Source organism: Blastomyces gilchristii, assembly GCF_000003855.2.
Source record: "Blastomyces gilchristii SLH14081 genomic scaffold supercont1.8, whole genome shotgun sequence".
Taxonomy (NCBI): Eukaryota; Fungi; Ascomycota; class Eurotiomycetes; order Onygenales; family Ajellomycetaceae; genus Blastomyces; species Blastomyces gilchristii.
In genome coordinates this window covers 205,063-216,083 of record NW_003101675.1, presented here as the reverse complement: position 1 = coordinate 216,083, position 11,021 = coordinate 205,063, and the positions used below count along the sequence as shown (strand labels likewise).

Below are 11,021 nucleotides of genomic sequence, written 5' to 3'. Positions count from 1 at the left end.
TAACTGTTTCTCTATTTCTTACATGTTATTACATGTTTAAATATCTCAGTGAATAATCATTTCTAATGAGAAGATAATACATGAATAATTGTTTCTAATAAGAAGACAATGAATATTTTTCAAGTGTAAGAGGCCTACACTGAATAGATTGGTATAATATATAGATCTTATATAACAAAGTGAAAAATGTTAGAGAAGGAAAGAAAGAGAAAGTGTGAGAATCAGCAATCAGAGTGGATATTTATATGTGTACACAGTGAAGCTTCAGGGCGGAAGAATAGGAATTCCATGAGTTTTTCAGCTGAGGATCAGCGACCGAGGATCGGAGCTTTCAGCGGAATCTGTGGAGTGTAATGGAATAGTCTATATGATTGATCGGGCGCAGCCCGCCACAAAGAACTAGTTAAATGAATTTTTAAATATTTTATTAATTTAGTAAATATGTCTGATCAGCAGACATTCTTTAAAGTAAGTTTGAAACAGAAATCTATGTAAATGTACAGTGTAATTATATATTGTGCTTTCTAGCTGTATAAATTGAATCTGAGCAGCACAATCTTCTTAGTACCGCTTTTCATACAACTGCTGAGGTGACATGATAATCAACATCATAAAAATCACAGATAAGTAATAAAAGTAATGTCAGAACACCCAGCAGATTACTATTTATATAGAGAAAGATGGCAATAATGAAGGTTTGCACTGTCAAAAGACTGTCCACTTGCTGTATGGCCCTGGCACTGTATGGAAATGTTTCTGCGCCACTCCGGTAATGTAATACGGCGTCATCCGTACAAGACGTATCAAATGCATATGTGTGTATTGATTGTATGTTATGAAATGGCGTGTATTTCCAAGATTTTGGACAGCAGCTCCAAAACTTCCCATCCAATCTCCCACCTCCGACGGTCAAACTGCATCACCTCTACCTACCCCTCGCGACCTTCATCCATAGGGCAAATAATTTCCCAATGCTTTCCTTAAGGCAGGCACCAATGCGGGTGGCACCGTATAGTAAGAGCTCTAAGCCTGGACATGTCTGGATATGATGCTAATTTTCATCCGCGCGAAGTTGCCTTTCCGATCCCGCTACCGCTTTTGCAGCGGTCGATAGCCCCCGGCGCCCTACTTTCAATCCGCAATGCCTCTACAGCAGTCGAGAAACATGAATATCGGCTTATGCCATCGGGAAAACCGCGAATAGAAGTACCTTTGCCCAGTCAGGAAAAGAAGGTTGGGGCTATGCAATTTGCGCTGTATGGCTGCCGGATTACTCAGATGCTACTCCCTGATTTTGCTCAAGAGGTGGACTAATCGCCATACCAACAGGACAACACTTGACCAAGTCACAAACTGGGCAAGACAGAGCTCCTTGTGGCCCATGACATTCGGGTTAGCCTGCTGTGCCGTGGAGATGATGCATTTGTCGACTCCCCGCTACGATCAGGACCGCCTGGGTATTATTTTTAGAGCGTCTCCGCGACAATCGGACGTGATGATCGTTGCCGGAACGTTGACCAACAAAATGGCACCCGCATTAAGACAGGTTTATGACCAAATGCCTGATCCTCGGTGGGTTATCAGCATGGGAAGCTGTGCCAATGGCGGTGGCTACTACCATTATAGCTACTCGGTCACAAGAGGCTGTGATAGGATAGTACCAGTGGACATCTATGTTCCCGGATGTGAGTGTTATATCTTATGATTTCAGCTGACAATAGCGCCTGTTAACAACTATGTTTTCTAGGCCCTCCAACCTCAGAAGCCCTTATGTATGGTATTTTCCAGCTGCAGAAGAAGATGCGGCACACTAGGATTACTCGGATGTGGTACCGAAAGTAAATAGCATACTTCGCGAATATCAAAGAATAAGCAGAAGGAGCCAATGCCTCTTTATCTTTTTTTTTTTTTTTTTTTTTCTTTCTTTTTTTTAATCCCACCCCGTGCTGTTAAACGGCATTGTAAATAAAAACAGGTGTGTAACAAGTTATACTTTTCAACATGTGATAAATGCAAAAGAAGCCATGCAAAGTTAGTTGAAGTATTGTTTTACAATATCATCATATGCCGATGACACTGCTAGTAGCAATACCTGTCCAAGCTGTAGCTAAGCACAGTGAGCAAATAGAATATGATCACGGCGAGAGAGAAACCCATATACAACACATTGAACCTACCTCCTTTTCCCAGGACCAGACACAATGAATATACTCGACTGATGGCTTGTTATTGTTACTCAAGTTCATTTATGAAGTAAATCGAGAGAATGGTTTAGGAGGAGGGTAATTGTACCTGGACTGCTGACCAGAAGATAAGCGTGTCCTTCTCTCCTCGTCCTCTTTTCTTCTTTTCTTCTTTCTTCTTTCTTCTTTTTGAGATAATTTTACGGTGTTTATTCCCATTGGCAGTGTAGTATTATGTGTGAGTGTGTGTGTTAATTTTTTCAATTTTTCTGTGTCAAAATAACTGTAAAACGTGACGAGAAATTGTTGGTGGCCCTTCTCCCGCCCAAGTTCGGCCTCCAGCATGATTGTCAGAATTGAGATGAGATGCGTAACTAGGTGTGTCCAACTGCATTCGTTTGGAAAAATATCTCAATACCTCCTCCCTCCCCCAACAGCCTCTGGCTATTTAAAATGTACAGTCCTCCGTGCTGTCGTCCGTACAGGATTTTAAATACCCGTTCTCAGGGGAGGCTTTTTGCAAAAAGTGCGACTAAAGTACTAGTTAGTTTTGTTGATCGCCCAGATCATAACCACATTAATCACCTATCCTATCATCGAAGTTTCGTCAGCCCGCAACAACCCATCCACCGCCCGCCATTACCAGCCTTTCTGAAAGGCCTAGCTTTGACGTCGTCTTTCCCCGTCTTTCCCCCCACTCAACAATGATTTCCCGTCCTGCCAAATAATGAGCCTTCGAGCCATTGTTCCCCATGAGAATTCTCAGCTGTCACCGAACTGCGCTTCGATCAAACCCACCTATCGTGTCCCTTGTCTTACACCGCTTACCACTATCCAGACGTGCAGCCTTCCCGGCAAATATTTCCCTCGGCTTGTGATTTGCCATTGACTCGTCCGTTGATTACCTGCGATTGGATATCTACCACGTTACCTCTGAATCCCTCCAGGGCGCCCCCCAGCGAGAGTCGCTGAAGAGGACCGGCCTCCTCTCCCGGCACAAAAGGAGTTTTCCGCAAGGTGGACCGTCTTTATGCTCCTTCAGACGAGGTTGAAGTTGCTTTGCAGGCTAATGCTTCTGGGCTCAACTCTGCGCCAAACTTCTTAACTCTTATCTCCTCTCTCGTACCCCACGTGGTGGCCCTGACCTAGATCGGGGGTTCCTATCTCAATGAACAGAGAACCACTACAAGACCGCGAAATTCGAGGACCGTCTCAAAAAACAATGCTTTCCAAAGCTTTACAGAAGGCCAACGCCGCTGTCCTCCTCGATAATGCTACGAACTACGAGGGAGCCATCGATGCTTACAATGATGCTTGCCAGCTCCTGCAGCATGTGATGCATCACAGCGGCGGTCATGATGAGAAACAGAAGTTAGAGGAGATTGTACGTGGGGCCCCTCTATGTCCATTTTATATTAATTGTTATTGTGGTTGTCTTTTGTGTTTGTCTAAGGGTCTATTCATGGGTTCAATTACTAACATAAGGGCCACCTAGCGGAATACGTATACGAGTCGGATAGCCGAGCTCCAAAGGCTTGGTCTATCATCTCAGCGCGCCGATGGGAAGGCTTTACCTGACCCCCCACAAGGCGCGGAATCGCCGTCTGACGTTGTTTTCCCATCGTATCCAACGGCTGGGATAGAGTATCATGATACATCCATGCCGGCAGGACCAAGCTTCGTCACCAATGACAGCCCCTATTTCGGCAGCCCCCGAGAGCAGCGCAGCTTGGCCCCCTCACAAATACCTCCAAGACGCCAGTCCCTACTACCATCTGTATTTGATGACGATGTTAGACTTGCAAATTCAGTCTCAAATCCTGGACCGTCACATGAGCGTTCACAGTCTAAGTCCTTTAGAAAAGACCCTCATATAAAACCGAATGGTTCCAGTGAAAGATTGAAACAAGCACGGTGGGATCCCACAGCGACAGGAAGGAGGCCTTCATCACCAATGACGTATTCCCCACCATCGGATCTCACCAAGCAAGCGTCGAGTCAGTTGCAAACCTCAAACCCTCTTCCGCCTCTGCCGAATCAGCATTCCCATGACGCAAGCAACGAATCAACCTCCTGGCTCGACACTATTGATGAGTCTGGGGCGTCATCAAGTTCCTCAATCCGATCGAGATCATCCTTGCTCTACCTCCGTCCGAAACACGGTCGCAATGCTAGCGAGGGTACTGAAGCTGAATTTGACACTGCTTTGGATGCCGCGGTGGAAGCAGCCTATGATGAAGGATTTGAGCCAGTACGCGGGACAGATAGCATTATCCCTGATGATATCGTATCTGATGCAAGGAGGAGTGTTGAGTTAGCGAAACAGAAGGTCCGGGAGGCTCAGATAGAATCTGAAGCCGCGTTAGCCAGAAACAAAGACAAACGCATGTTGAATGGCGATGATGTGCTATTGAATTTTGGGGCAGTTACTGGAGGATATGATGAAGACGTAGAAGATGAGGAGGAAGAGCGCATTTTGGAGGAGATGATGGCCGACTTTGAGTTTGACTTGCAATCAAAGTCTGCTCTTCCGCGGCAGTCCGACTCAAGTGGATTTTCTGGTAGGACTTGGGGAAGCTCTGTTGGATCAAACGTAACTACCTCTGGCAATTCACTTTCCACCCTTGCCGAAGGTGTTGAATTTCAGTCATTGGATGCGAGGGTAAAGACGGCCTCATCGCCTCCCCATCCGCCCCCTATTTCTGCGTTACCACCTCCACCAGTATCATCGTCAATGCCATCGTTACCTCCCTTACCGCCATCCATGCCATCCGTACCTTCAGTTTCAAGTTCGGCCCAGGTGATATCAACTAAGCCAACAAGTTTGAATGGTAGACGAGTGGACGGCCTGAACCCGAAGGAGCTATCCATTGAAACGAACGGGTCACAGGCGGACCCTGTTTCCACGGCCTCTCCTCACATATCCTCATCAGTCCCGAAAACCGAGGCTCAGGCTAGTGTACAAACACCAAGTTCTCACGATGCACCTTCTAAGGTCAAAACGAGTACACCAAATAATCCTATACATGCCATTGCCACAGCCTCAGAGCCCATTGAATCTGTTCATACCGACTCACTCACAATTAAATTGCAGCCCCAAGAGATAGATGACTCCGGTTCTCTACCATCCCCGTCACATATAGTCGCAAAAGTTTCATCAGCCCCTGAAAATCTTAGAAAGAACATATCTTCCTCGAGTCTCAGGGCAATGAAAGCTAGAGGTATGTCTGTGTCAACACCAGATATCGTTTCACAGACACCAGGCACGCCGTCCAGTGCCAGTTTCGCAAACCTAGAGGCGAGGAAAGGGAGCAGTCCTTCACTCCCGTCTTCACTCACCCCTACCACTACTGCATTTACTGCCCACGGTTTTCATGCCGGAGGACCCTATATTTTCGATAGCCATATTCACTCACTTACAAACCTGGGTTCCCCCAACGCATCCGTGTCGAATGCTCCTCTGCCTCTGGAACCCTGCCCGCAGTCGTTTCTCCTTCGGCCATTCTGGCTAATGAGGTGTTTGTATCAGACCATTGCCCACCCCCGTGGTGGGTATCTTACAGCTAAGCTCTTTGTTCCAAGGGATGTGTGGCGCGTTCAGAATGTGAAATTAAAAGCTGTGGAGGAGAAAATATCAAGTTGCGATCTTTTAACGGCCGCCCTGCTGAAACTCGCCCAGGCGGATAGCTATGATGCTGAAGCGGTACTCGAAGAAATGCAGTCATTGGAAAATGTCCTCGATCAAGTCCAGAATATATGGTCAAAAAAGCTAGGCAATGACGTTGGTGTCCAAGGATCAATGCCTCTTTTTAAATCATCCGGAGAAGATACCTCCACCATTTATGACAATGTCGCAGCAAAGCCTTCAAGTGGTTCAAGCAAGTCGTACCTAGCGTCCTGGCGAAAATTAAAATCGAAGAGCTCTGGAACGGGCGCCCCTACCCAACCAGCTCCTGCACCGAAGGATGGAGGGAGAGATGCACTTACCATGAATTCGTTACCGATGACGGATAGCCTTGACTTTCGTGCACCAAAGAGAGATGTAACTCAGTTACAGTGTACGGGTCCTCATGCGAGCTACATGAGTGCTCTGGCCAGGCTATTCGATGCTGCTCAGATCCTTGGTAAGCAATCTCTTTGCCTGATAACCTTGACATGTTCATCCCATCTTCCTGTCTCTGGCCTCAGCGAGAGTCTATGAACGTTAACAGGTAAATTCAGATCAAATTGCTCGGCAAGTCGAAGACCCTGGTTTGAAGCATTCATCTCAGACGCTTGTTGGGCTTGAGCTTAGCGCTCGACATGCCTCTGAGTTTTTTGGATTTTACGTTTGTCGATTCGCTCTCAATGATATAGGTTTGATGATTGATAAGTTTATTAAACGAGGAAGTGAATGGGTTGTGGTGTAATTATATACCGGTATCACGAGTTCTCCTTGGTCGGATTACATACAGCGTAGAAGTATTTGACCTGCTTCAAATTTCTTACTATGTCATATTCCCATCACTGTTACGGCCGCGCTGGCTTTTATCTGTGTTTGCTGTTTTTAAAACGAGGAGATAACTCGTTTTCAGTGGCGTTGGACTTCTCATGTAAAATGTCATTTCTTATCATGATGTTGGCGTTTGGCTTCCAAGATTCCAAGAAATCCGCTTGCCCTGCTTGTTCCAACTTGGAAGCTGAAGTGAAATTGCTCCGCATTCGCCCCTATAACATGATTAATAAGCACTTATGTAATGGTTATCCCATGGCCGAGTCTCCGCTTGTCTTATCAATCAGCCGAATCCATCATTCTGCATCTTCCCTTGTCCCGCCTTCGACACGAACTGAAATACTTGCAGATTCTACGAGCTTCAATACCCGACTTCATAAAACCCGCGACATCGAGGCCACGTACTTGTCGGATTTTCTATCTACATATTTCAATCACGATGTTCAGACGATTGCTCACTCTTGTCCCGCGGACGTCCGCTCTGTCAACCCTGCCACAGGCCGCCGGCCGTCCGTCAGTTTCCAGCCTAAATAGTCATAATCTCGCCCGAATTGCCGTCCCATCCGCCCGAGGCTATCATGAAAAAGATATGTTTGATCATCTTTCATTCTTTGTTGTACTTTATAGTTGGCTCTTTTATATTTGGAGCCTAATTTCATGATCATCATGCTGACCTTTTTGTGCACTGCTAGATCATTATAGCAATCCCCGGAATGTAGGCTCGATGCCAAAGGCAGATGTGGATGTCGGTACGGGGCTTGTTGGTGCACCAGCTTGTGGAGATGTCATGAAGTTGCAGATTCGTGTCGACAAGGGCAGCAATACCATCAGTGATGTTAAATTTAAGACATTTGGATGCGGCAGCGCCATCGCCAGCTCCAGTTACCTGACCGAGTTGGTGAGGGGGATGACGTTGGAGGAAGCTGGAAAGATCCGGAATACTGAGATTGCAAAGGAGCTATGTTTGCCACCCGTAAAGCGTAAGTTACGAATGTTTTATCCACGTTGGACCTGATCCAGTGAGCTAATATTCTGTTTCCAATGCAGTTCATTGCTCCATGCTTGCTGAAGATGCAATTAAATCCGCCATCTCAAACTATTATACGAAGAATCCGAAAGCTCGTTCTACCGACCTATCTGGAACCGCCGCGTCTATCCCCAACGTTGAAGCTCAAAAGGAGTCGGCTGAATCGACAACAGCATGAAACGCGGCTAGCAGCTAAATAACTTGAAGATGAAGTGTCATTTTGTTTGCCTTTTTCTTTAAAAATTCACAGGCAGATGGACGGTCCGGTTATCTTTTTTGAATTCCATCAGCCTGACGTCTTTTTCGTTTCTTTTATTTTTTTTTATTTTTTTTTTTTTTCTCTGTTCGCATTTTATATGCTTTTCTTGCTTGATATTCTGATCCCAGGATCACGTTTTGAGCTTGTTACCCTTCCAAAGTGGTCAAAAATTGTACCTTTTGAAAGTTCCTGCTTTTCCATTATTGTATTACATAAACTATCATTTAACCCGATATCCGCTTTTGTTATAAAGTCATCCGTGGACAAATTACTATCCTGCTTAACGGGTTCGGAGATTTTTCTTCTTTGCTTTTGGGTCTGGATTGTTCTATCGCCCCAATAACGTGATGCAATCATACATATATATATCATACCACATTTATCCTCCAGTATAGTGATTACTGAAGCGCCGTAGAGAACCGTCGAGCATTTACGAAAGCGATAATATTGTCGTCTAGGAGGACGCACATGCAGACCAGCGCTGGTCGTCATACGTGTCTAATTCAGCACCCGAGCAGTATCATAATTAGATCATTCGTCGATATCGTTAAGTACAAAATCTATCGTTGTCACCAGCCAAACGTTGCGAATGTCATTGGTTCGTTTCTATTCAAAGTCCCCCATCACATCTTCGTCCATCTCGCCATTGGAAACCCCGGCCGTGGACCTATCCCTACTTTCGACGTCTGAAGGTCTCGGTGCTTTCCGCAAGCTTTCTATATACTCACGGCCCAATTCCAATTTGATATCGGTTCCACGCACGTTCTTCAGAAGCGTTTCTAATCGGCTTCTTTGTGTTACTAAATCAGCGCTAAATTTCACTTCTAACAGATGACCCAAGTTAGCAGTTGATGAAGTAAAACGAAGCACGGTGGGCGTCGAAGAGTCCGAAGCGTGTATTAACGATGCCCGCAGCTGTCCCGCAGTAATCAAGTCAGCTATAGAGATATCAGTCATTTGGGCGTCAGGTCCTAAATATGAAGCTATATCGGGTATTGATAATGCGGCGAAAGTTTTCTCGAGTTTCACGATAGAAAATCGCTGATATGCAACCAATACTTGTGAGACCAAACCCATGTTGTTATCCTGGTAAGGGGAACGAAAAAGAATTGATGAGACAGTTAAAAATCTATCGTGCTTCATATATTCCGGTGTGGGTATGCGAATTATCACTTACATTGAGCCAAACAGCCTCCCCAGCGGCAATCTCTGCCAGCAATCTTGACACGTTTCCAGATTTAAAGATGTCAGCGAGAGCTTCGTAAGGTTTCGCTAGTGACCTATATGCCTTTGCTGTAAAAGGTGTCACTGTTTTTGGCATAGGTAGAGGCTATGGTTAGGTCAAATAATTAGCAGATCGAATATCAAAAATTATTTTTCAATTATTTACCTTTCCCTTTTCTATAAGACACACTAAGACCCATTTTTTGTAAGCTTCTACCATGATAATGCTCACTGAGTTTGTTGTGGGCGCAGAAATCACGATTTCGAGAAAATGAATGGCATCGTCCCATTTCTTGAGCCCCATGTAGACCATGGCGCCGTACAGAAAGTACTCCAGATAGGACCTGTGGTTTATTTTGCCGGGCAACCCGGATGCAGCTGTGATAAAGGACGTGCTCGATTCATGTTGCTGACACAGAAGAAGTTGTGACCTTTTAATGAACTGCTTATCGGATGTGGTTGGGAAATGGCAAATAGGCTTGTCGAGGATATCCAATGCATTTAGATAAGACCTTGACTGAAGACACAACCGTACGAATGTTGTATGCGACGAAGTGAATGTTGAAGACGAAGGGTCGAGGCGGAGTATAGCGGTTTTTAAAGGATGAAGAGCTAGCAACGGCTTCAAGATATTAACAAGTTTAAGCTCTATGAAAAAGTAGGAGTGGGGGGTCTCACTCGTGAAGCGATCTCAGCCGATTTTACTACCACATCAACAAGACTTCTCCATTCTTGACCGGCATATCTCACTTGGATCGGGTCAAACACCTTTAAGAATGCTACTGACTTTAACCAGATTTCACCTCCTGGCAGCCAAGTGGCTGGGAATGATTCTTTCGTATTCTCGTGCGAAACTTGGTAATATGATAGTATGACGAAGAGGTAGGCCAGAGTTTGGAGTCCCGGATCCAGAAGCTGTCAACAGCAATTCATCAGCCAGATCGTCAGATTATGTTATTATGTTATTCAACCGTGCAGCCAGGGAAGGGTGAGACCGAACCTCCAACAAACTTCCTCTCCCAGGAATGTCTGCAACTAATTTATGCGCAGGTATTCGCTTCAGGTCTGAATATAAAGTGCGTATCTCTTTGTCGTACTCAACGTCGGATATTTGAGATACAGTACGTGGAGACACTGGTGGGAAGGAGAGCAAACGCGACAGTATTTCCGCCATAGCGAAGGGTGATACCGAAGATAGAGAGAGCTTTTGGAAGAGAGTGCTTCAGGATACCGACATGCTCGTGCTCCTGTATATAAATTTCAAGCGTAAAGGATTAGATAGTCGAGTCCATGAGAAATCCTATTTAAAGACGCCCTCGGTAACGGCGAAATTCCAAAAATGCGGGGATGGATTTCTTGCCAATGACTTTAGTCAACGGCCTCAATGTCAGATTGTCAGGAATCGCTGACTGTTGTGATTGTGAGAGGCAGAGCTATGTTTCCTGTTAGCTGCGATCGCACCTATATTATTGATGTCCGTTGGCATTGGGTGGGGAGGGCTAAAAGGTTGCTCCTTGGGCTATATATTTAAGCCACGAAGTCTGGCTGCTGAGATATCTGAGACCCAACGCAAGCTTGCTTACCTTTGATGGAAAACCAAATCTAGGGTAATGACTCGCAGTTAAAAACCAATACAATATTGTTCCTGGGTTGGGTTGCGTTGCGTGCCTCCTACACCTCGATGTTGTTTTTTGGCGGTGTTATGTGGTATGATTATGTTGCCATGGACATCGAGCTTTTCTCGGTCCGCCAAACTCGCAGCCAGAGCACGTGTATTTAACGGCTGCTCGTCAAATCTGACCTCTTAATCTATTGACGACATTATTTACTACGCGG

The 11,021-nt window shown here is 45.4% G+C and overlaps 3 protein-coding genes across 4 annotated transcripts; 2 read left to right on the top strand and 1 right to left on the bottom strand.

Moving 5' to 3' along the window:
* Positions 1 to 824: 824 nt before the first annotated feature.
* Positions 825 to 1,914, top strand: BDBG_04834 (NADH-ubiquinone oxidoreductase 19.3 kDa subunit, mitochondrial). Its single transcript, XM_002624924.2, has 4 exons — positions 825 to 1,014; positions 1,073 to 1,256; positions 1,330 to 1,685; positions 1,748 to 1,914. Exons 1-4 carry the CDS (start codon positions 972 to 974, stop codon positions 1,840 to 1,842), a joined length of 678 nt encoding a protein of 225 aa, XP_002624970.2. The 5' UTR covers positions 825 to 971; the 3' UTR covers positions 1,843 to 1,914.
* A 1,491-nt stretch (positions 1,915 to 3,405) lies between these two features.
* BDBG_17066 (uncharacterized protein) lies at positions 3,406 to 7,880 on the top strand (the record flags this gene model as incomplete). The annotated part of the gene is made up of 5 exons (XM_031724871.1): positions 3,406 to 3,567; positions 3,679 to 6,307; positions 6,405 to 6,572; positions 7,368 to 7,655; positions 7,723 to 7,880. 5 exons carry the CDS (start codon positions 3,406 to 3,408, stop codon positions 7,878 to 7,880), a joined length of 3,405 nt encoding a protein of 1,134 aa, XP_031578352.1.
* On the bottom strand, positions 6,040 to 11,020 carry BDBG_04831. 2 transcript variants are annotated; one of them, XM_031721856.1, is made up of 7 exons: positions 10,769 to 11,020; positions 10,186 to 10,618; positions 9,864 to 10,100; positions 9,352 to 9,807; positions 9,139 to 9,291; positions 6,171 to 9,047; positions 6,040 to 6,080 (listed from the first exon to the last, which is right to left on the bottom strand). In XM_031721856.1, the coding sequence occupies exons 2-6, from the start codon at positions 10,357 to 10,359 to the stop codon at positions 8,568 to 8,570; spliced, it is 1,500 nt and encodes a 499-aa protein (XP_031578350.1). In that variant the 5' UTR covers positions 10,360 to 10,618; positions 10,769 to 11,020; the 3' UTR covers positions 6,040 to 6,080; positions 6,171 to 8,567. The 2 variants fall into 2 exon arrangements, with proteins under 2 accessions (XP_031578350.1, XP_031578351.1); XM_031721857.1 differs by lacking the exon at positions 6,040 to 6,080 and having other exon boundaries at positions 6,993 to 8,876; positions 10,769 to 10,898.
* Between the last annotated feature and the right edge of the window lies 1 nt (position 11,021).